The following is a 26,350-nucleotide window of genomic DNA, read 5'->3' on the forward strand; positions in this document are numbered from 1 at the left end:
CCGAAAAGAGAGGAGATTTCTCCTGATCCGTCTTGTACGCCTTGTCATACAAGCAAGAATACTCAGAATGACTTCGGGTCTAGACCATCCGAGTCATGAGCTTTCTTAGACATCACTCCAAGGGACCAGTCTAGGAAAATGACAATTTGTCCAAAATTGCATTTTTCCTAACTATACAAACCTGAGGTCCTTTTACAATAGGAAGGTACTAGCGGCAGCTGGATAGGTCGTAAGCTTTCGAACAAGGGGTTCGGTAGTTAACTGCTTGTCCGACAGGCGCGCGCGCGCGACTGGTAGGTAAACAAATCACTTTTGCTTTTGGCCCAAGCAAAAACTGCAGAGTGAGGGGTGGCACATGAGGTGGGGCTATGTGTAAAAGGACCTCAGGTTTGTATAGTTAGGAAAAATGCAATTTTGGACAAATTGTCATTTGTTCCGACACGGCATACAAACCTTCGGTCCTTTTACAATAGGAAGACTCACTTCTTGGTGGGAGGAATCTGAGTCTTTTGTGAACAGACTGGTGTTCGCCCAACCTTGGAATGCCTCCCTGGTCGTAAGAGCGAGGGAGGGATCCAAGCCTCTGTCCGATTGATCGGGGTGTGCACGCAGGATCAATGGTCAGACTCTGGACCAAAGTACTAAGAGAGAGGCAAGCGTATCTCTTCGTACCAGCAAACAAGAACAAGTTCCTATTTGCAAGAGGCAACGTAACGTTATGGTTTGTCTCTTGTTGGCATCCACTTCCCCCCCCTTGTAGGAGGAAGTGGTGGATATTCGCTCCCATCCCTAGTGAAAGGGATAGGATGGGGCTCTGTCGAGTAGCTCACCGGCATCTCGTCCTTATCCAGCAAGGTGATGACCGTATTCCTCTACCCACAGGTAGAGGGGTAGAAAAAGATAGGAAGAGAAGCCAGTCACTCTCTCATTCACTTATCTATTCTTACAGTCACACCATGGACTCGATGCTGTTCAGCCTTGCTAGGGTCTGGGTTAGCTAGACAACGTGTTGAGCAGCCCCCCACACGGGTCCCTAAGGAAACGATCCAAGGACCTGTGGGCAATATCCAAAAGGTAGAAGGAGGTGCCAGTGGTCTGGTTGTACCAGACCCCTGCCTTCAGTACCTGCGCCACGGAGAAGTTCTTGTGTAACTCGAGGGAGTGTACTTCTAGGTCATCTTGGTGCTGACGAAGAGTCTTCAACACTCAGCCTGGTATGTCGAGTTTCTTCAGAAAGCGCGGTCGCGCTTTCACAGGACAAAGCAGCATCTCCTTCGCATCGAAGGCGGTGAAGTCCATTAGGGAGGGGAGGGGTTGTGAAGGACTCTAACCGATCGTCAGGAACCGAAGGGTTCAGAGTCTTCGCTACGAATTCGGTCCGAAATCGAGCGTCACGAATCCCCATCCCCTGGATGCTTGACTTCGCAGGAAAAGTCATGCAATTACCTCAGAGGAAAAGAAGGGAATGGTCGTATGACCTATCCCTCTTCTCGACTTCGGTGATGTCCTGTAACCCATACTGGTCTATCCGTCTGCAGCGAAGTTGTTGTTCTCGGTAGTGGATAGGACACCGACACTCAATGGTGGGTGTCGATGGTATGGGTACTGTGACAAGCCGTTAGGACGAAGAAAAGATTGTTATGGAACAACCGAACTAAGTCCACAGCGAAGTTCGTAACAGACTTGGGCGCTCTGACAGCTGCCTACTGACTGCGTTCGGTAGGAGGCAAGTTGTCGAAGCACCCGAGCAAGTCACGTGACCTTCGCCTTAAAAGGGTTATGCCAAGAGACTAAACAAAAATAATTTGTTCGTCACCGATGCCAGAAGGCAAGGTGATGACTCTCTTAAGGCATGTGCCCAACAGGCGAAAGTCAATTGCCTTCTAGAGACCGAGGTCCTTGATGGCAAGATATCTCATAGTATAGTTGATTCTCGGGTAAGGAGAAACAACACTATGTGACGTTGAAGACGAAGGTGTACAGAAAATGCAACCTACGTCTTCACAGCTGAACCGAGAGAAGGATTCTCAAGATTCTGAACCTGTGCTACAAAGACTGAGACGCTAACCGCTATTCATTGCTTGTCCGGTGAGGATCGTAGTTGCAATAAAAAGCGGAGCGCTTCCAGTAATGAAGACAGGGAACTACTGCCTGAAGAACTGCTTCTCATGGGCTGAAACATTTGGAAGTAGAGCTGTCAGGTCGGAGAGTAGGCGATGTCTTCTGACATATCTGTTAATTCGGGGCGAGCAATGCAATTGCACACCATACGAAATACGAGATATTTTGAAGACAAACTCAGATTGCTGCAAAAATCATTCGCATTATCGCATGCGATGCAGCGTTGACTAGTACAGACTTCTGTTACCGTGCGGTAAACAGAAAGATGAAAGAGTCCAAGAGATATCTCTGTTGAAAATTCTCGCAATGTCGAAGCGATGAAATCGAGCGTCACAGGCAGTAGATGGTCCTTCATTATTGCGAGAATCCCCGTTAATCAGAGACCTAAGTCCATGATTGTTGGGCAGAGATACGGTTCGGTAGTCAATCCAACCAGGGGAGAGAGAGACGTAATCGACCGTGCATCTCCGAGACCTAGCTGATACTGAGCCGCTATCAGGCAGTTCAATACGCAGTAGCTCTCGGTGACTCGTCATCCTGAGTTTGCCAGGTAATCCATTATTCCACGAAGGAATGCGTTCGGCTAGAACCATCGAGCATAAAGAATACGCTCGAGCAATTATATTTAACCGAAACGGATTTCGGTAAATACAAAAGCTGATTTGGTGTTGTCATGACAATACCAAGTATCTAAAATCGAAACTGATAAACTGTTGGGAGGTTGCAGGCAACCCCGAGTTGCAGTTCAATTAAGATACAATTCGTCTCGGTCACAAACCGTAGAGTTAACTACGTATGCGCCTACCCCACGGACAATTCAACTGTTAAAAGAATCATGTCGCGAGGTAATATACGTAGTATATTTGTAGGTCTTGTACCACGACCTCCATCCTAAAATCTTTTCCCCTCGAGGAATGAGAATAAGGATTGGAGATCGACCGCCTTCGTTCTCTAGTCAAGAGAGTGAAGGAGAAGTCTTTCCCAAAGGAAAGCTTCAATGGTGAACAGAATACCGAAGACGATAGTTCAAGCCAAACTGGAAGTTCCCGTCCGTTCCTCTCTATTCCAGGTTAAGCGCCTACTGTGAGATACTCTTCTTTCAGCAGCAGTCTTCTTCCAAATGCTAGAAATTACAGGAATTCGAGCATAAGCGAGGTTCCCGATTATCGTGTAACAATTATCGGGGATTCTCGCTCACTTTGGACCGTGGTCTCGCCTAAGTGTTTGGAGATCGTAAAAAACTCGAACACTCTGAGTGCGCTAGAAATTCCGTAGAATTCTAAGCACTCTGCGAAACCCCCCCCACCGAATTCGTCAAACGATATCGGCTGGTGGTCCTCTCGATTCCCGTAGACATCGAGAAATGGGCAGGATCCCTCCTCAATGACCGGGGCTTACGTCAGGTAGGACCCGAAGTGCCCCCCTCCCCCCCGGTAGCGCAGACCCCTAACGTGGGATCTTACAGAGAAATCTCTGTAGGATCCTCCCCTTTCCCTCGTAGCCGTAAGGAGAGAGGGAATGGGGGAGGAATTGGATACTGGCTCGCCTTCCCAGCGGAACTAGCAGTTGGAGAAGAAAAGGAGCAGCCATCGCCTTACGGCGATGGCCTCTCAGAGCCTGGGAAAACGTATCGTCAGGAGAAAACGTTTTCCCGAGGAGGGTTACGAACTCATACTGTAGGTAATGTCTGCCGCCACTGTGAACGTCGTCTGGGTGGGGCTGATCGACACCTGACAGGAGAGAGCGATACCGCTCCGACTCATTCCAGTCCCTCGTCGAGGTCGAAACCTCAGGAGGACCGAAGGGGTATTTAAATACGGTGTCCGAAGACACGTAGAAACGCCTCTGTCGCAGTAGAGGAGGTGAAGTAGCTTGTTCGACCGGCCAGAACTGAGAGAGCCTTCTTGTCCGGAGGAGACGAGAGACTACCTGGTTCAACACCGTCGGCAAGTCTCCGATCGCGGCAGACCCACCGTCGATTTGGGTTCCCTCTCGGGCCCCAAAACGACTCGAGCCGAGACGTGGCTCTGCTGGTGGGAGCGGCGATCCTTCCCCGAGGTCATTGAGCTGACGAATCAGCGCCATAACCTCGGCAAAGTTCCTCTGGATCTCGGAAGTCACAGCATCTTGCAGAGTGGGACCGTTAAGCCCTTCGAACAAGAGCATATTCCGAGAACCTTCCTCCTAAGAAGGGGAACAGCGACAGCCCTCTCGGTCTTCCCCATCCACTTGCGCATACGTCCTGGCCGGTCCAAGAACCGTGCCTGGCACGTAGGGCGTCGTGGTGGGATCATGAGGGGCGCACCCCTCACGATCACTCCTCAATACCTCGCTCCTCCCGGTGTAACCCGAGGAGGTTGAAGGTACGGGAGAGGCAGGCCTGACGCTCCCTCGTTGCTCGCTGGCAGAACCAGCAGGCTTGGAGGGCTGCAGGCGATCGTCAACCCGCGGTGGCGATCGAGCTGCAGGCCTGGTCGAACCGTCTCGCTGTGGAGAACGGCTGGACTGAGCACAGCGGCCCCAGATCCTCGAGTGTCAGAAGAGCTGGTGCTGGTTGCCGTACCCGGTCCGCTTTCTGTGAGAGCGACGGTCAGGCGACCTGCAGGCTCCACTGTCACAGTGAGACCGGTGCTTGTCCTCACGGCACGTCACGGTCGCTGGTTCCAGCCGTGGCTGGCACCGGCGAACGGGAGGACCTCTTCCCAGCCTCAGCCCGTGGTCGGTCGTGGACCGTCACGTCCCCGGGTAGCCAGCTGTTCGCCGCGAGAGTGAGAGCTGGTCTGGTGAGAGTCGCATGAGCGGCTGTCACCAGTCTTCCGCCCCGTGCCGTGAACCTGACGCTGAGCGGACTCAGAGGTCTGGTTCCTGGCTGCACGGTCGCTGGTAGGCGACCGTACACTCGGTACCTCCCGCGAACGAGAGGCCGAGACGGACCCTGATGCAGTGGCAGAACCACTGACACCAGGCGAGGAAGTACCGGTGTTAGCCGGTACCCCTCTGGTCCCCGTAGTCTTCTTCCTTGCGGAAGAAGAGACGGGCCCCGCTCCCGAAGGAGCAGGAGGACCAGCGGAAGGAACCCTCCCGTCCCCCAACCGAGGTGAGACGGGGTCCCGAGAATCTCCCGAGGGAGACTTCTTAGGAGGGAGGAGGCAACCTTCTTCTTCCTCGGCTGTGAAGCCTTAGAAGTCGAAGGGGAAGAGGCGGCAGCCGACGACGATGAAGAAAGATGAAGACGACGACGACGACACCTTCCTCCTCTTCTTCGTCAGCTTTCCTCAGGACAGACGTAAGATCTGCTATCCAGGGCGGAGCCGGGGCTGCTGTAGCCGAAGCCACAGGGCCGGACGCACCTGTACAGACAGACCAAAGTCTGGGGTAGTACCACCACAACAGGGACGACATCAGCGGTTAATGGGCATCTCAGGAAACAGCATGGCACAGCCAGCACAGCATCGGTAGGACAGCCAGCGCAGCAACGGCAGGGACAGCCAGCGCAGCAACGGGCAGGGACAGCCAGCGCAGCAACGGCAGGGACAGCCAGCGCAGCAACTGCATGGACAGTCAGCCAGAATCGGCAGGTACGGCAGGCAGCACCGGAAACACAGGAAGTGGAGCAGCCGCCAGCAACATCCTGGTACCGGCGGCAGGTCCAGGGGCGAGCTCTAGGGCAGCGGAAGTGTGGTCGCTGCAGCGCGGCAACCACGAGCGGCGGCGTGCCCCCCTCTCGGACGGCGAACGGGCACTTCACAGCGGCTGTAGGCAAGACTGTTACCACGTGAGGCGAGTACACCGGTGGAGGAGGGACGTCGTCACCTGGTTGCGTGGTCACCACTCCATGGGTGACCGCAGTAGGCCCAGACATAGAACCGCAGCCCCTGGACACTAGCACGCCCTGCAAATGGAAGGACGCCCATACCTCACCAAGGTCCACCCTCGTGGCAGTAGCACCTGCGGAAATAACAGTAGTAGCGATTAGTGGGGGGGAAGTCCCCTCGCGCGGGGGGGGTGAGCCCTCTCCGAACGAGTGGAAGACCCCTAATACAATTGTACATCGGGCACCGAGCGCCCTCCCCCGCGCTCGACGGATCGGGCGAGGAGAAGAACGCCGATAACCTCCCCCCCCCCAAGGGGAAGGGCCATCTGTGGGAGCTGAGCGGGGGGGGGTTGTGGGTTTCTCCCCGTTCCCCAACCCCCGCACAGTACCACCCATGTACCCAACAAACAATATAAGAGCCCGAGAGCAATCGTGCCATCGGCCCGAATGCAAGGGCATAAGGATCAATTCCCTGACTGAGCGGAACTTGAACCAAATAAATATTGATGCAATCAATAATAAGGAATAAAATGAAAATGCATCTTGCATTACGATTCACTTCACAATGAATAAGGGCTCGGATCGAGCGCATTTGCGCCCTCGGTACCGAGCGCAAGGGTAAAAGGATCCATTCCTTACCTTTATGGATCAAGGTTTATGGAAACCTTGATCCATAATGAATTGATGCAATCAAAAAAAAATATGAAAATGAAAAAGAATACTGCGCTTGCGATTTCACTTCATACAAATAAAAAGGGGAAGGATCAATTCCCGGGAAATAGCGGAAACATTGATCCCAGTAAACAATGCAATCTCAATAAAAAATGAAAATGAAAAAGAACTGCACTTGCGATTTCACTTCATTCAAAATAAAAAGGGAAAAGGATCAATTTCCGGGTAAGCTCGGAAACTGATCCAAAAAGAGTATTGCTACAATCAAAATAATATATGAAAAATGAAAAAAAAAAGAATACTGTACTTGCGATTCCACTTCCATACTGAATAAGTTTCCGTGCCGAGCGCATTCGCTCGGCAACGGCATACAGGTCAAAAAAATATAAATGAAAAGAGCACTTACTTACGATTTTCATCTACACATTTCCAACCCAAATATACGCTCGGAGCGAGCGCTCCCGCCCTCGGCACCGAGCATACACAATACGAGGATCATTTCTGGGAAAATGAATTCCCGCACTTACGCCCTTCAGTCCCGGCACTCGGGTAATCGGAGGGCGTGGTGAAACCAAGATCCTTTAATTCACAATTGAATTCAATGGAAATAAATATGAAATGATTGTACTTACAATTCAGTTTCACTAGATAAATAGAAAAAGAAAAACACAATCATAGCGCAAAAAAGCAAACGACGATGAAGGCGGGCAGAGAGGGATGATACACGTCCACACGCCAGCAGGCCGAAAGCAAAAGTGATTTGTTTACCTACCAGTCGCGCTTTGCGCGCGCCTGTCGGACAAGCAGTTAACTACGAACCCCTTGTTCGAAAGCTTACGACCTATCCAGCTGCCGCTAGTACCTTCCTATTGTAAAAGGACCGAAGGTTTGTATGCCGTGTCGGAACAATTAAACACTTCCAAAATATGGAAGAGTCCCTTGAGGAGATGATCCGTCTCCGAAATCGCCCAAGACACGCGAGCTCCATTCAAAGCGTGTCTCCTTGACGAGTCAACCAAGGTTGAAAAGTCCGCTTCGGCTGCCGCTGGGAGAGAAAGGCCCATGTTCTCCCCAGTTCGGTACCAGAAACCTCTCTTGCCAGAAAGTATGGCTGGAGGCATACAGAAGGTGGTTCTGCCCAGATCCTTCTTAGACAACATCCATTTGTCTAAGGACTGAAGCGCTCTCTTCATAGAGATCGTAGGTCTCATCTTCAAGACCGACGAAGACTTAGGCACAATCGCACTCGAAAACAGTGATCGAGGCGACGGAGAGGGAGGCGGCAGGAGTAAAGAATCTCCGTATTCCCGTAAAAAAAAAAAAAAAAGGAGGTCAGTCAGAACTTTATAGTTCGAGACTCCTTCTCTAACGTCACCCTCTTCTTCCGAATCTCCTTCTACACCTTGTGGAGAATCGGCCTGAAAAACGAGAGGATCTTCATCCCGTTCTCTCTCTAACTGGTGAAAAACAAACTCCTACTAGGAGAGGGGCTCATAGAGTGAACCGACTCTCTCTCACGTCTAAAAGAAGTCTCGCGTCTGCTTGACTTCTCGCGCCTGAAAAGCTCCTTGCGCTTGGCTGGCGCCTCCCGCTTGTCTGGCGCCTCGCGCTTGTCTGGCGCCTCGCGCTTGGCTGGCGCTTCACGCTTGGCTGGAGCGTGTAGCCTGGCTGGCATCTTGCGCCTGGCTGACGTCTCGTGCTTGTCTGGCGCCTCACGCAATGTTGACTCCTCGCGCCTGGCTGGCGCCTCGCGCCTGGCTGAATCCTCGCGCTTGGCTGAATCCTCGCGCTTGGCTGGCGCCTCGCGCTTGGCTGAATCCTCGCGCCTAACTGGCGCCTCGCGCCTGGCTGGCGCCTCACGCCTGAGCGTATCCTGATCTAGAGCAACTCGCTCGGATAGATCCTGAAGTTTGTACGACTCTTCGCGCCTGGAAGACGTCCCATGTCTGGAGGACGCTTCACGTCTGGCTGGTGAAAGAAGGCGAGACTTCTTAATAGGAAGTCTAGCGTCCTTCTTGCGAGGGGGATCCCTCGAAAGAACTCCAACCAAAGAGGCAATCTGCTCTTGAACTGCAAGCAATATCCTCTTGGAAGCCACCCCAGCGTCCTCTTCAATAGAAGAAGCAGGAGAACTCGAAGGAGTGCGATCCTCAAATACCGTTCTAGGAGACGTCGAAACCAACTTAGCCTTCTTGATAGAAGAAGGAGCTTCCTCCGAGAAGCGTTCCGGGCTCGAGTCGAACGCGCGCTCTTTCCAATGCCTTTTCAGTGGCCTAGAAAGATCAGAGTCCTTCCACCCTCGTTTAGGTGAAGGAGAACCGGACGACGAGAAACAATCTCGTAGGACGCTTCTATTAGAGCGGTCCTGAGCAGACTGTAACGAAACAGAACCTGCTGAAGGGACGCCTGACCGTTGGGGATTCCCCACAACCTCCGTACGACTTTCGACTTTCCTACTCCTCTGGGTATGTGAGTTTGGAAGAGGTCTAGGCCTGGGAGCATCACAGGGACGGTCACTTCACTTAGTAATTCACAATCACTAGCCTTACCTTGCATGGCCGCCATCTTTGTCTTCATTTTACGAAGAGTAGCCTTCAGATTGGCGATTTCAGAAGCCGAATCCGAATGCAAAGCCTGTGAGGATTCAGATACATAGGGAGAATCATATTCATTAATAAAAGGAGAGTTAGACTCAGAAAAAGGCTCAATAGGCCTTGTACTCACACTTTTTTGTGCAGCCCGTCTAATCCTATCCCTCTCTAACTTCTTCAAGTAAGAAGTTAGAGTCTTCCATTCATTAGCATCCAACTTTTCACACTCAATACAGGTGTTAGCCAAAGAACAGTCAAACCCCCTACATTTACGACATACAGTGTGAGAATCAACCGAAGCCTTCGGTATCCTCACCTTGCAGCCTACATTCACACACACTCTCACACTAACACTTGAATCAGACATTCTATTAGAAAAATCAAAAGCAAGTCCAAATCCAGTCCACAGTAGCGAATGCCAAAACAACGATCCAGTACGTCACCAAGAAATCCAATAAAGATGATCAATAAAGTCTTGAAAAGCGAATTACAGTCAGGAGGTAGTAACAACAATGTTGATACCACCGGCGACAGAGAAAATATGATAGAAAACGGGAATGGTTCCTAGTCCTGCCGCCCAGGGCAGGCAGGTAGATCACCTGACCTACCGGTAGCGAGTGGCGCGAAATTTGAATTTCTGTCGGGGACGACGGAGTCTTAGCTATGTAGGTATATATCTGACAGGTAAGTTCATTGTATGAAAATTCAATTTTATTGTTGTTTCATCAATTAAATATTGGATAGAACTTAGTATTTTCTCCGATCAATGGTCGGACAGTGGTGTTTTACCCTACGGCCTTAATTTGTGACTTGGGAGAAAAAAATTACTTTGAGAGGAAAGTAGAGGTCTCGAGGTGTTCCTTCGACAGGCGCTGGCTCTTGACTAATGTCTATCCTGGTTACAGGAAGTGTTAAAGTACTTTTTCAGGAAGGTGGTTGTGCTACAGTAGAGGCTGACCATTCGGTATTTAACCTATGTACACCTTTTCCTAGATTCACCAATCAAGGAATCACAATATTAATTGTCTGGTCGATGTCTCCGAGCAGCTGTCTCCTAAGTTCACCCAAATTTTCATTAAGACACCCCTCAAACTATAAGTGCTAAGTACTACCTAGGTAGTTATTACAACAAAATGCAACAGACCAGCCCAAGCTAGGCTTGGATACGCTCGCCCAGGCCTGGAACACTCACAAAAAATCAAGCTTCCTGTTGAGTGTCAACCATGAACCACCAATGCAAATGGTATGCAGCCTTAGGAGAAATCTCCCCATAGGACGCACTTACATAGGCGGGGTGTCACACGGTTCAGAGGTGGGAAGAATCGGGCCCAGGCCTAGCATCGTCTAGGAACCTTTGTTACGCTTTACTGAAGATGGCCTATCTTCGTATTACTACCTACCTAGCTCCTACTTACAACCTAGTTGTAGCTCAGGTTCGTCCTACAAATAAAACACGGGTAATACGATATGTCTAATCATAATCATGAGTTGACTAGGCCCGTCATCGTTAAAATACTTAGCAATAAACCAAACGTGTTTAGTGTAACCGAGCTTAGCTAAGGGGCTACCTAGTAGTAGGTCCAGCTGATCTAAGATAAGCCAGAGTAGCCTACTCGAGCACTATGTTTTCGACATCATCTCTACCATTAAAACAACACGGTTAAAGGAGGGCTGAACAAATGTTTAAAAATAATTACCCAAGACGTCAAGCTTTAGCACACGAGCGAAGAATGCCTAACACAGCTTTAATCGTTCCCTTTTTGCCTTTTTGAATGTTTGCTTTTGGCGTCTAGAGAGCGACAGCCAACTTGACCAAAATGGATAATGTTCAAACTGAGGAACTGTTTGCGGCAACGATAATGATAGTTGTTTCACAATGATCGCTTTCCTTTTATTATTTTTCGCCAAACAACTAATTTTTCCAAACAATCATAATGGTCACCTCTTATGGAACACTGGAATTTTATTGATGAACCAAAGTACTGGTTTATCCAATTTCAAGACTGTTTTTACTCTAGAAAACCAGTTTTCGATTTGACAAATTTGAGAACAGGCCTTGTATTACACAGGCGGCATATTATTAATTTGTGTCCCTGCTATTGATTTCGACAGTGGTCTTAATGGCGGGAAGTATTTCACGTATACTATTGTATTCGAATATATTGCGCGCTGGAGTTCACAATACGCATTTAAAATTACATTTTCCAAGTTTTCAGCCTATGCATTTCTCATAAATCTGTGGGTCTCGCTTACTCTATGCTTATTAACACGTTTCTTATATCTTATTAATTTCGTACAATGGCCAGGTAACAAGTTTTTCTGTGTATGGCTTTTGTACAATTAATGAAAAAAGAATGAGGGGGCTTATCCACTGTCCACATTCCAATTAAGCATATCGTTATCACTCGTCGGCAACTTATTGCTTACGCATCACATACAGGTTGAAAACTTGTCAACGACAGTCGGCGCAGAACAAACCTTTGGCAAATAATTGCAGGTTGGCAATAATTTACCAACTTGCAATATCTAACTTTAATCTGCCTGTGATGTGTAATTTTACTGCAGTATTGCCACTTGTCGATGCTCTCAGTTTGAAATATTCATCGCCCGTTACCCCACACTATTTGTGATGAATCTAGTTTTAAATTTTGTTTGTAACATCTCTTCATAATACCGATCTGCTGCAACTACATGTAATACTCGTTTGTATTCACGATCTAAAGAAATTCTATTATTTTTCTGCAAGTATTGCGACAATTTTAGCTGCATATATTTTTCTCGTATTCTCTTTTCTAAACACTTCTGACCCTTACTACGTACACGTTAGAATTTCTTTCTGCTTCACTATAACAGGGGCTAACTATACTCCGTTTTTTTCTATCTGTCCACCCGCCTGCGGTGTTTATGTACGGTAACACTGCGTCCCGGGCTTTAGATAGCGACATTTAGCTTACATTATACGATAATAACAATATCCTATTTCGATTATTAACGGTGTAATTCGCATACAGTAAATTATCAAAACGCTTTTCAGTTGCAAATGTACACCCAGTTATCCTTTTGTTCACCTAAAACTTACACATAGCGTAACTATCTAACGCCCGGGACGCAGTGTTACCATACGCAAACACCACAGGCGGGTGGACAAATGGAAAAAAACAGACTTTAGTTGTACTTCCCCCTCTCAAGTTTAACAAAAACCCATTTTGTCAATCTCTCCCTCTACTCAAATCAGTGATACATTAAATTTTGTCCGTAACGTTTTGCATTCCTGTGAAATACTAACGACCCCTTTCTTTTGGCCGTTAATTCGGTTGGAAAAAGGATATTCTAGACTTACCTTCCTTAGGCAACGCCTGCAAAAATGGTGGACCCCGAGATCTTTCCAGGGGGTTAGCATGTGAAATAATTAGTGACTCCAGGAACACGGCCCTATGGTAGTACCTCCTAGTCTTCCCTGGGTTCTGTCTCGCCTGTCCACATTTTCACAATAATGTTTCCCTTCCAAACTTTGATGTCAAAGTAAATTTCCTGTTATAATGAATATCTTATAAGCATTGCATATATTTCAATTTATATATTGATCAATTTTCCCAAAAATTACCAGTAGGTACTAAGACCTGTTATTTTTCTTAATTGTCATTTTCTTAAAACAAGGTTTTCCAGGAATTAACTGCTGATCACTTAACCTCAACACACACACACAAATATATATATATATATATATATATATATATATATATATATATATATATATATATATGTGTGTGTGTGTGTGTGTGTGTGTGTATAAATTATATATATATATAATATATATATATATATATATATATACTATATATATCATATATATTTATATATATATTATATATCATATATATATATATATATATATATTTATGTATATATATATATATATATTTATAAGATCCTAAGACATAGACCACAAAGATAATAAAGGCTTCTTCAAAAAGAGGTTTCGCTTTCATGAAGACACCGAAGACACCACAAAAGCCTTCTTTGTAACTTGGCCATGGCCAACAACCGCTCGGTTCCATGTTCCTCAAAGAGGACTGAAATACTGTAGGTACATATACTGCTGCAGTGATAAAACTGTTTGGGTGTAATGAAAGCCAGCATACAGATAATACATATTTATTCCCATTTCCTTACTACAAAAAATAATGAGTTCCATTGGTTATTTTACAATATCTAAGATCACTATCAAGGTAGTATTTACATAATTACATGAATTTGTTTCATTGTGCCGTTACAGTACAGGTTATGTAAAAATGACAGAGCTTTAAAAACTAAAAGCTATATGAATGAATATACATTTGGACTTAATGTACGGTACTTAAAGCTCAATATTTTACCAGATTAATAGTTAGAGAAAATATTTGCATTGAATTTTGAAATGGAGTTACTTGATAATACAGGTAATGAAGGATTTAAAAGAAAATTTTCATTACAAGTGGGAAAGGTTTGTTTAAATTCTGACTTTGCTGTGAAGTTTTCTGAACATTATTTATCCAAAAATTATGTTTACTTTTAATTGTCATTCGATTATGTATAAAATGGTATAACCACAAAGGGTTAAACAGAGTTTCACTGTTGGTTCAAGTAGAAAGAAAGAAAAAATTCTTTTTTCGTTTCAGTCGGTTTTCTACTTAAAAATTTGACAATATTTGGTTCTTAATAATAATTTATTTAACGTTTTACCTCAATTGTTCTGCTTTGAAGCAATATTAGAGTAACTCTTGTACTTCCTTTGTGACTGTACCTTTTTATACTAAAATGTATAGTACATACTAGGTTTCCTTAAATTATAACTGTACAATTGAACTATATATGACAGATAAGAGTTGAAGCTTTCAATAAATATTAGAATTTTGAGATTCACAAAAAAAACGACAGAAATACAGTAACACTGTATATTTTTGGGGGATTATTGCACTGCCAAACGTGGGATTTTCAACATTCTTAAACATCAGTGTATGTCTATATTTGTGTTGCATACATAATCCACTAATAAATACTGTACTTTTAGATAGTCCTCTTTAGATGTTTCTAGAAATTTACATGTCCAAAACAATATACAATGCCCTTTAGATATTTAAAACAATTGAATGCACTTTGCATTATGATTTACACAACTATCACAGTTTTCAAAGGAAATTACTTTACAGCTGACATACTGTAACTTCAGATAGTGTAGTATGGTTTCTTCTTTCTGATATGAGCAATGATCTTCTGCATGTTCATGACTCTTAAAGACTTTAAGCTGGACATCTTCAGAGATCAAAGACTAACAGGAGTTGTGTGCATGAGCACATTGCAAAATTTCAAGTCTTACATTGCAACAGTAAGCCAAAGAAATCCTGCACATTTAAAAAAAAACACTACTGTAATGTAATTCACCATATTTACGGTACATGACCCTCAATAAATTCAGCTGTGGTCAAGGACACAATAGAGCATATCAGTAAACATTCCCTTGCTTTAATGCACTTAACAGTACTATTAAAATTCAAATACAATAGAAACTTTTTCCCTCGGTTTGCTATTCAGTCTTATAAATTTAAACATGGCTAAGGATTTATATTTCTTACAAAACAACAATGCAAACTACAATACTAAATACTTTTGCTATTGTAAACAGTTCTCTTTAAAGGCTAAAGCCTAATGCCTAAAAATTTGCTCCTATGAATCCCATTCTTTGTTTGTAACATTAGTTATATTTAACAGACAGTATTGTAATTTTTAATGTATACACATTGTGTTTATTTATATGACAGCAATTAATTTCAAACACCTATAATATTATTGGCCACTGTAAATGAAGTAAAATCAGTACCTTTTCAATTCTGTAAACTTCATTTTCATGCATTTACATCTTAAGGCTTTATCATGTCATGTCAATATCACTTTCTTCAAAATTGTTAAGTGACCATGATGTTCAGTAGTTCTACTACCAGCAAGGTGGTAATTTTGTAAGTAAAATTCCACTTTTTATGCTACTGGTAAAGACCTTGCCTTAAAACACTAAAAGTTGGGGTTTTACTTTTAACAAAGGAAATTTATCCTTTATGGAATAATAGTTGGTTGAATGATCCATAGGCAGATGATGATAAAGGATAAATTTGCATTCCTTTACCAAACAAAATTATCTTTGCTATAAGTAGCTAGAAAGGAGCATTGTGTACTTAAAAGAATTATACTTACTCCTTGCCAATTTAAATACTGCCCAATAGAATATTGCAAGTATATTTTTTACTTGCAGTACATAATAGTATGCTTCAAGGTACAATATGGGACAAGTGACAAAATTTTAAAAATTGGACTGAAGTACTATCTGATAATCCCATGATAATACAGTACTATAACCATTCTTAAGTAGTCGTGGGTAGCACACCAATTATTAAATTAAATCTTTACAAATGTACAAAATTTACTGTCTTATATAATGATATTCTCTGCACTTGGGTTTGATGAATATTTTAGTTTACTGGATGTGTGAGATCGCTGTCATTAAAATACTTCATTGTAGCAGAAAAAAAGTGGATATCACACCAATTTTATCCATGCTATAACACTTCGGATGCTTCTGTAAACTCTAAAGGGAGCTATTCATTTCCTAAGTCTGAGAAAATCAAAATGATTTTTAATCTTTTAATATCACATACAAATGTTGTAGGCTTTTATGGTCCATTCCTTATATATTTTAAGATACTGTATTAGGCATACATATACACAAATCTGACACACTACAGAGCCAATCTAGCAGAAATGATATTAGTACAGTACTTAATCTGTAGCATATTTGCATATGGTACATAAAAATCACAATTGTGTGCTGTAAAAAGCACAAAAGGTAGAGTAGTTTTCACAGTTTTGATGGTGAAGTTATCTGGATAAAAATGTTATGCCAATAAAGCATTTGTTATTTATCATACTGTTTTTAGGGATATGTTAATTATATTGCAGAAGCCACTACGAGTAAATGCAGTATTCTGTATGCAATATATCTCCAATTCTATATAATGTCTACAATCAATGTCTGCTTAAAAGGTATGCTATAAGCTTACATTTCTAAATGTAAACTTACTGGTGAAAATAAAAAATAAACTAAGTAATAAATACCTGGTATATATAAAGTTAAGGACCTGAACACTTAATAAATACACCCAGGTAGGAAAAAAATATACAAAAATAATACAGTATTAACAATTAAAATCGGCATTCATCACTCAGGCACAAAAAGCCTTTGACAACATATGGCATGTTTACCAATAAACTTTAGCTTAATAAAGGCGCATGTGAAGACTTTCACAACATCTATTATCAAAGCACAGTATTAAGCAATAACACTATTCATTCACATACAATGACAATTGCACACGAGTCCCTGCCACTATACATTTACGTACCACACTTCTTAGGTTAAAAAAACTTGGTTATCCTATCTTGAATTTCTTGAGGCAACAGCAGCAACCAAAGCAGCTCCTCGGCCACTTCCATCTTCGGACAACATTAAGCCAAACTGAAACAGCAGATGTCAAATTTCCTTATTGACCATTTGTCAAATACATATTTCAACAGCAATTCATGAAAATAAGCTTAATTATTTTTTTAAATCTACAACACTGACTGATAAAGTATTTATAGCTATAGATTTCAGTGAACACTAGTCTCCAAACCATCAAACAATAAATGAAAACTATGAAGAATAAGATCATTCTAAAAATTCATTGTGAGTTGTCCTTTTGTACCAAATCAATGACCTCTAGCAAGGCAATGGTCTGTACGCATTGGAAATTTTCTTTGTTAAAGAGCTGCTGACTGTGTAATACTGTAGTAGTAATAAAATAACGAGTGGAGAAATATCAACAATACAATCTCACAGCTATACTGGCCTCCATAAATACCTCAAAAACATTTACTTTTCTTAATTTCATTTGAGATGCTACACTGTCATAAAATCCTTTACATCATTTAATGAGGGTATGGGTCAAGTGGTTGGCTAGCCACTGGTTAATCCAAGGGAAAAATATATTTTCATTTTTTACATATGTATGTATTACAGGATCAAAGAAATTGTTATCAGAATGCATTAGTTTATGCTAATGGGGATATACACGAAGCACAATAATAAAAGGGGAATACATAGTGAGGGAGATGCAATTATGGATCATCAATTTTGGTTGAAATTCATTTATGTATCAAGATACAAAACACAACTGAGGTCATATCACTCACCTTCATTCCGGGTTTAATGAGATGCGAAATTTGTTCTGTCATGAGATTGTGGAAGTGAGGGTGGAAACGGTACACTGAGCCATCAACTGCCACAGTGACGCTTTCTTCTCCAATTCGATTGAGCAGAACAGCAACTCCTGCTGCTGCAAGGTATGCAGCTCTTCTTGAAACGCATTCACAAACATGTCGAACATTTGCACAATCTGTGTCAGTGGCACTGTTCAAACCCAATTCTTCTAAGATAACTCTGCAGTTATTATAGTCTCCAGGCTTATCACTGCAAATGAAAAATACATACATTAATACCCTGAACTTATGCTAGGTTAGGTTCCAGACCCCCTCGTGCACGGGGAAGTTTCGTGTAAGTTTGACACGGTCTCTAAAATTGTTAATAAAATGCTTACTTCTAGAGTTTGAACACTAAATATGACCCTAATCATGCTCCCTAAATATTAGGCTAACTTTTAAATGAAATTAAAGATACTGTAATTTGATTTAGAAGTTAGTTTAATACATTACCCTTAAAAAAGAAATAGCTGGTTGGCATAAAAATAGTTACAGTAACTACTATGTACATACATATCCAATTTCGTCTGTATACAGTGGTCCCCCCGTATTTGCGGGGGATGCGTACCAGACCCCCCGTGAATAGTTAGAACCCGCAAATGTTTGGAACCCCTATGAAAATGCTAAAAACAGCCTATTTTGTTAGTTAAAACTCAAGAAAAACTCACTAAAAATTTTCATACTTGGTTTTTTTAATAGTTTTATCACAAAAAGTGCATTTTATGATGAAATTCATAAAAAAACCCCAGGAATTTGTGGATATTTATCATAGAAAAATACCGCGAATGCGCGAATTTTCCGCGAATAATGCGGGGAAACGTTCCCCAGAGAAATCCGCGAATGTGTGAGTCCACGAATCTGGAGAACACGAATAGGGGGGTCCACTGTACTAACGTTACCCCTAATTCATGGATGCCATTTTCTTTTTCTGTCAGAGCAAGTTTTCTTTGCGTCACTATACTCGTTTTTTCCTTCCATCTGTCAACCTGCCTGTGGTGCTCGCGCATGGTTTAAGTGTGTCCCGGGCTTTAAATAGTTACGGTATGTGTAAGTTTTAGGCAAATAAAAGGATATCTAGGTGTACATTTGCAACTGAAAAGTGTTAGAATATTTTACTGTTTGCGAATTACACCGTTAATATTCGAAATAGGGTATATTATTATTGATGAATGCAACTTGCCTTTTCGGGGAGGCGAATGGAACAGCCAGACGCAGTGTCGGGAAAATTGCTTCTCTCGCTGTTGACTACGGCAACAATAATGTATTTACTTATAAAAAATTAAAAGTATATACTGATACACTTACATGTAATGAAGTAACATGTAGCTTAGTAACAGAGTAGGTGTGGTCCAATAAAGTTGACATCTTACCGTAGTGAACAGCGAAAGAAGCAATTTTCCCGCCACTGTGTCTGGCTGTTCCATTTGCTACCCCGAAAAGGCAGCTTGCATTAACAATAATAACAATATCCTATTTTGAATATTAATGGGGTAATTCACATACAGTAAATTATTCAAACACTTTTCAGTTGCAAATGTACACCCAGATATCCTTTTATTTACCTAAAAATCACACATAGTGTAACTATATTTAAAGCCCGAGACGCAGTGTTACCATGCACGAGCATCACAGGCAGGAGGACAGATGGAAAAAACCGAGTATAGGTAGGCTAAACATAAGTCAGTCATAACGAAGTCACACAATTCAATAAAACAAAGAAGACATGTATATACATATACATGAGTAATGTTTGCAGAGGGCGAAGGTAAAATTCAATCAATTTAACATTATGAACTAGTGTGCGAGCTAACTATGAGAGAGAGAGAGAGAGAGAGAGAGAGATACGTACGTCATGTGAGGTAAAACTCTGGAGGGGTATCATCTTTAAAAAGTGCGAATGGGATCACATCTTCTGAAAGTACATTAACTGTATGTGCTGTAATTATGTAACATAGTACATATAGATTGTACCAGCACTTTTCTCCGAGGTTAAGAAAGTAACTTTCACAGAACGACAACTCCGATATGTTTTACTAGTTGATCATGGAGTTCTTATATAGTGACAAACACTGAATTATGTACTGTTTGTATTATTTTCAAAAATATAAATAGCATACACAAAATCTCCGTACTGATTTTACACTTGAAAACATGAAAACTTATACTAATTGCAGTATACTAATACGTACTTCGGAAATTAAACAAAGTTTCTGAAGGGGTATCATCTTTGAAAAGTGCAGTAACTTTAATTACCTTTGTACCATATTTATGCATGTACAAAAATAAAAATAATACATTCTGTAATAAATATTTTATACAGAAAAGCTTTAAAAATAAAAAAATTACATACTAAATTAAACATAAACACTTTTGCAGTGCTTCTGGAGGATTCGCATTTCGCAAACGTTCGCACAATTGTGAAGAACTCAGGTATGATAATTAGTTAGGTTCCAATGAAAATGCGCTATTGTTAATTCACGCAAATCGAGTCGCTTAAGTTCGGGGTACTACTGTATGCGTACGTACATATTTTAGGGAACAAAATAAATCTATATTTTGACTGCATAGCAATTAGATTTCTGTTAAAGTGAGAAAAACAAGCTAGACAGTTTAATACGTATCATTATTAAAATATGTCAAGTTTTCCCTTTACTAAAGGCATCATATGTAAGGAGTCGTCACCCTTTTCTGAATGATTGTAGTCATAAAAGGTTTTGGATACTCTGTAGAAAAAAGTATCTGATATCGTTCACGACCAGCCTAGCCCACACTATACTCGGTTTTTTTCCATCTGTCCATCCGCCTGTGGTGTTTGCGTATGGTAACACTGCGTCCTGGGCTTTAGATAGTTACATTCGGCTTACATTCAACAATAATAACAATATCCTATTCCGAATATTAACGGTGTAATTTGCATACAGTCAATTATTAAAACACTTTTCAGTTGCAAATGTACACCCAGATATCCTTTTATTTACCTAAAACTTACACATAGCGTAACTATTTAAAGCCCGGGACGCAGTGTTACCGTAAAAAAACACCACAGGCGGATGGACAGAAGGAAAAGAACAGAGTATAGTCTAGTCTAAACCCTGGCCTAACCCTGTGAAGTATAGTATCTCCTACCCTGTGGGAATGTTCCAGACTTTTAAAACTCATAAAATCCAAAGACTGAGCACTTGGGATTTTGTGTTACATCGCAAAATCTCTTTAATTTTCTTTATATACCAGTGATGTCTCTTTTACATAAAGTATAGGCCTGATACATGTGGCATAGACTTTTGCTCTATTCATGAATGGGGTATTACTAATATTTACTATTAGCCTTCTGTTGTCAGATGCACCTTCTCCACTGTCTTCTGTCAAAGGCATCATCCTCCACCAAACATCTTCTCTCCATATCTTCCTTCACTTTACCTCGCCATCTACTCTCTGTTTCTCTCTTAATCTTTTTCCTCTAACAGGTTCTTCCTAAGCTCTCTTCACTCCCTCCTCATCATCCATCACTAACACATGCCCATACCATCTCAATCGTGACTGTCTTCTCACCGCTGAAATCTTTACTATGCCTGCTCTTCTTCTTATTTCATCATTTTCCAATCTCTCGAGCAGCAATATTCCCATAATCCACCTCAGCATTCTCTTCTCTGTTCTCTCAAGCTTTACTTCCTCTTTTCTTCTTAAAACCCATGTTTCCATCCATACATTAACACTGGTCTTATCACTGTGGTATAGATCTTGACTTTTAACTTGATTGGTTCCCCATGCCACTTTTATCCTACTGTCAACTTCAGTCTTACACCCTCCCTCTTGGATTAATGTAGATCCTAAGTATTTAAACTTTTTGTATTAGTATTCTGTCTCTATCTTCTCTACTGCTCACCAAAACCTCTCTTTTATTCACATTCACCTTTAAGCCACTCCTCTCTAAAGACTCCTGCCATTCTGAAACCCTTCACTGTAGGTCCCCCCTCATCAGCAGTAATCACCAGATCATCGGTGTACAACTACCACGGCACTTCATTCCTGATCTCTTCACTCAACACATCTGTGATTAGCACAAACAAAAATGGGCTTAATGCTGATCCCTGGTGTAACCCACCACTGACTTCAAAGTTTTCTGTTTCCCCAACTGCTGTTATTACTTTTGTACTCGTTTTTTGATATATCATCTCAACCAGTCTAACCAACTTTTCTGGGACTTTCCTCTTCCTCACACTCACGAAAACATCACTTCTCTTGGTATTCTACCACATGCTTTATTATTAGTACTGTACTCCAAATACCTTTCAACATTTCAGTATACTGACAAAGTAAATACTACTGACAGTCCTCGGTTAACGGCGGCATCAGTTAACAGCTATCTGGTTTTACAGCACTTGTCTAGCAATGCTGTTAACTGGATTTTCAATGCCAATCTCTGGTTAGCCAATTTCTAGTCAACAGCAGCGCCAATCTCTGGTTAACGGCCCCGTTAAGCAGGTTTTAGTGCTGTTATCGCTTAGTTTCGGCTAGCAGCATCGGCTGGGAACAGAAACCCTGCTGTTAACTGAGGGCTGCTTGTATATAATATTCTTCCTTCACTATGGTTTCTATTTACACATAGTATATCTCATACATTCATTCCACCTCATTTCTTATATGCATACATTTTGGATAGTAATAATGCCTAATTCCATTTATATTTGGCAATCCTTAGCAACTCCTGGACACCATATGTTACATTAGATACATAGTGCAACATCCACAGGGCCACTCTTCCTAATGAATTTTTTACCTTTTATCTTCTCTGTCACCACAGATTAGATTTTGCTTTTATTTAATGTCAATGGCAGACATCTGCGTCAGGGATTTCCCTGACCAAACCTTATAGTGGCTTCCTCCATTAGCATAATAAATAATAAATGACAATGTTGAATTATCACTATGCTCCCTAATTGTTCAATTATTCCTTTCTTCAACTTTAATATCCCTATATCTGTCTGTAAAATATTTTGCCCCCGGTCAGTTCTTTTTTTCTATAACAATAGAATACATTAAATTTACAATGATGTTCTAACAACTTGTAGGAAAAACACAAAACTTTTTACTTTCTATGAGTTTACCTCGTTGGTCAGGTTAACCTTACTATCATCAGCATCTTCAATAATAATAATAATAATAATGGAGATACAAATCTACAGTTATGTAAATGTACATATATTCGAATTTAAAACTTTAAGGATAGTTTTCGGGAATCTGTTCGGTTTCCCTTTTCGATCTGACACGTTGATGTAGCACTCCAACAAAGTAAACATAAAAGGAGTCAAAATAAGCGACTTGTTTCTGAACTATAAAACCGGTCGTCAAGCATAAATCAGGCAATGCCGTCGTTTTCTGATGAAAGCCCCACCAGTCGTCTGGAATGTCTAATTGGTCCTTGTGCAATGCGGTTGTTTTGGTGGTCTTCAATAGCATAGGTGCCCGCAAGAAATATATTAAAGGCTTTAAGAATAAAGACCATTATGATACTGTTGTCTCTTTAGCCACATCTGATGCTGTGGTTGCCCCTCTTTCTCCTGTTCAGGTAACTCGGTTACTTCCACCATCCTATGCTGCTGGCGCCTATGCTGTTGAAGACCATCAAAACGACTGCATTTGGCAAGGACCAATTAACATTCCAGACGACTGGCGGGCCTTTCATCCGAAAACGACAATATTGCCTGATTTATGCTTGACGATCAGTTCCATCGTTCGTAAACAAGTCGCTTATTTTGACTCCTGTTATGTTTACTTTGTTGGAGTGCTACATCAACGAGTCAGATTGATCAGGGGAACCGAACAGATTCCCGAAAGCTATCCTTAAAGTTTTAAATTTAAATATATGTACATTTACATAACTGTGGATTTGTCTCCCCATTTCAAGACTGGTGTTACTATAATAATAATAATAATAATAATAATAATAATAATAATAATAATAATAATTAATAATAATAAGAATAATATAATAATCACCATTAAAAAAAAGAAAAAAAAAATAATAATAATAATAATAATAATAATAATAATAATAATAATAATGTTACAAAGAAAGAAAATGCTAATGCATTTTCCTGCCCCTATACCAGAACTGTTATAAAGTGGATGTGTGTACATACTATAAAGATACAATAGGAAACTTCTGGCAAGGCTACATGGTAGGAAAAAGTATAATTCAGATTTATGACGACTTTAGAAAGAAAAAATCTTTGAAGGATAAAAACAGGTTTATTAACTGCATATACATAATATACTACGTACTTGAGACTATCCAATAAATAAGATTCTTTGTAAAATGTATTAGTAAACTTTTATAGTTCAAAGTTCCACAAAGAGCTATCAAAGATATTACAAAAATAAGTAACTTACCTTTCAATTTCAGAAATGTACTTAGTGAAGAACGATCCCTTTTCTTCTAAGATTTCAGATGAGTTACCATTGAACAGGAGTCCCTCTGCTACAAGACGAATTATGACCTGTCTTGCAATTTCACCCATGTACATTCCACTGATCATTTTTTCATACCTAGTGGAAAAAGAAGAGTGAATGGTACCAAAATTATTCACCTGCATGCTACAGCATTTTTCTATTATTAATGATAATCATCTATACAACAATTGAAATGTGATGCACATAACTCACTGTAAATATCAATAAAATAGAACAATATCTTACAGCTGTCTTCCAGGGTTTATTGATTCACAGTCAATATTGTTGTCATATTCTGTGCGAATGAAATCCAAGCATCCATTATCTCCAAATGCTCCCCATTCTGTATTTATAATAACCTGAAATGACAATGTTTGAACAATCTTCTTTAGTCATTACACATATATTATCTGATATTCAAACTTTTGAAAAGTCATTTATAATGTCTAGTACACCTTTGATTAATAACCATGTTGAGAAATACTCTGTAATCCTCACTTGAATGTGAGCTAGGAAATGATATGAAACAGGCCTCCTCACTATATCGTATTGTACACTAATTGCCATGACCAGTTAAATCTCAGAATGTCCTCTACAAGAGAAATAATTGTAAAAACCTGAGGTAGTATAGTTGTTATCCATATATTCAGTATGATTTGATCACAGGTAAGTTGCATTAAGATAACTGCCAGTATAATATGTATCTTTAAAGTTGGCATTGTTAATATATTATTTCAACTGAAATTACAAAAATAACAATCATGCAAAATAAAAACAATACTCATTTCTCAATGCAAAAATCAAATTTATGATTAAGTGAATGAAGGACTTCTTATATCACTAAGTTTCTTAGCATGCTTTTACATTTATTTTTCTAAAACCTTTACTTTTAAAAAATTGTAGCCACTATGCTTAAGAATATAAGTAAAGCTGTCTCAGCACACAAATACTTAATACACATATATACCTGTTTAAGAACTATGAAAGTATGTTCTTATATTACATAACTCAGTATACAATAATTCTTATTGTAAATCTGTATGTTACTGGTCAGTAGAAATTTTAGTGGAAACAACAAATGAAAGAAGTGATGATAAGTCTGTATAAGCCTTTGTTTGTATGATCTATAGATTAATACAATTTTTTCAATGTTAAATATTTGAGAGAATCGAGGATGCAGTTAAGAAAATATGGTATCAATGACTTATCCAATTGGGGTAAACAAAGAATTGTTTGAGCTAATTTCACAACGATCAATACTATTATAATAAATTTGTTTACTGAGATCATGGAGTCACAGTGCTACTGGACTCTTAAAGAGCTCACCTAAAGAATTACTCAAACAAGAAGGTGGAAATTGGAGCCAGACAAAATAAGAAACAACAACAAATGAAAAGTAAAATGCACAAAGAAATGTAGTTGGGGCCAAGGGAAACTACCAAGAACCTTTCGCACTATCTACTGTAAGTTACACTGGGTGCACTGCGAGTGATATCCCATTGAGGTATACCACTGCATACCAGTTGGTTTACTTATACAGCACTATACAAGTCATGTTGGGAAAGTTGGATTGGCACCTGGACTTTAAAATTTTTACTAGGTCTTTACTAGGTATGTTGGCTAAGTCTTACTTACCTATAAGATAGTTAAAGTAGCCCCAACTTGATATATTCTTATAACTAGAATAAGTATTTTTTAATTTTTTGAAAATATTCTAAAACATGCAAATTTACAATAATGCATGCCAAATACTGTCTAGTGGCTATCTGCAATTACATATTGCATACTGTAGATTTTCTACATGCTGAAAACCTTCTCCAGACTTCTTTAAGTTTCTGTCAAAATCATTACATACTACAAAAAACTTCCAATATTATACAACTGAGTGGCATGGCAATCTTCCATAAATACTGTAATAACTAATATAATGCTAGAAAAGTATCATATGCACCATAGTGCAGTTACTGTACATACCCCTTTTACTTCAACATGAGTGTCATCCTTGAGTGCATAAGTAAAGGATACAATTTAAATATTTGAAAATGAAACTGCTACTTAACAATAGGCACCATGCTTATTCCTGTGTAAGATGTAATGTTCCAGTGCTTACATAGTGTAAGAGCCAATTTTCTTTTGTGCTACTTTAAGCAAAGTTTGTTTACAGCAGTGTGTTTGGTATTTGGTAAACAACTTTGTTAACAGAAAAGACATTTTTCCTTACCTGATGTGGCTCGTCCAAATCACCATCCCACAGTTCAACCTTCTCCAACTTTTCCATGTAGCAAGCATTTGTTCCAGTACCTTGAGTGTTAAAAATTGTCACATAAGTTAAATCTTTCCAAATGTTCCATTTCATAGATGGCAAACATATAAAAAG

General features: G+C 40.9%; 2 protein-coding genes across 14 annotated transcripts in view; both read right to left on the reverse strand.

The window, feature by feature from the left end:
• The window catches only part of LOC135212680 (DNA fragmentation factor subunit alpha-like), a 22,991-nt gene extending 11,941 nt beyond the window's left edge, over positions 1–11,050 (reverse strand). The window contains exon 1 of the mRNA XM_064246345.1: positions 10,896–11,050. The gene's annotated coding sequence lies outside the window, so the exon portion shown is untranslated. The remainder of the gene's footprint in view (positions 1–10,895) is intronic.
• Positions 11,051–13,337: 2,287 nt separating this feature from the next.
• Positions 13,338–26,350, reverse strand: part of LOC135212682 (hexokinase type 2-like) — an 85,987-nt gene continuing 72,974 nt past the window's right edge. For 10 of the 13 annotated variants that reach the window (XM_064246347.1, XM_064246346.1, XM_064246350.1 and 7 more), the window contains 6 exons: positions 26,195–26,274; positions 25,948–25,974; positions 24,220–24,332; positions 23,914–24,069; positions 17,458–17,734; positions 13,338–16,741 (listed from right to left, as the gene is read on the reverse strand). In XM_064246347.1, the coding sequence (XP_064102417.1) occupies positions 16,661–16,741; positions 17,458–17,734; positions 23,914–24,069; positions 24,220–24,332; positions 25,948–25,974; positions 26,195–26,274 (734 nt within the window). In that variant the 3' untranslated portion in view covers positions 13,338–16,660. The remainder of the gene's footprint in view (positions 16,742–17,457; positions 17,735–23,913; positions 24,070–24,219; positions 24,333–25,947; positions 25,975–26,194; positions 26,275–26,350) is intronic. The other 3 variants (XM_064246349.1, XM_064246348.1, XM_064246352.1) reach the window with 1 other exon arrangement.

This window comes from Macrobrachium nipponense, chromosome 41, assembly GCF_015104395.2.
Source record: "Macrobrachium nipponense isolate FS-2020 chromosome 41, ASM1510439v2, whole genome shotgun sequence".
Lineage (NCBI taxonomy): Eukaryota > Metazoa > Arthropoda > Malacostraca > Decapoda > Palaemonidae > Macrobrachium > Macrobrachium nipponense.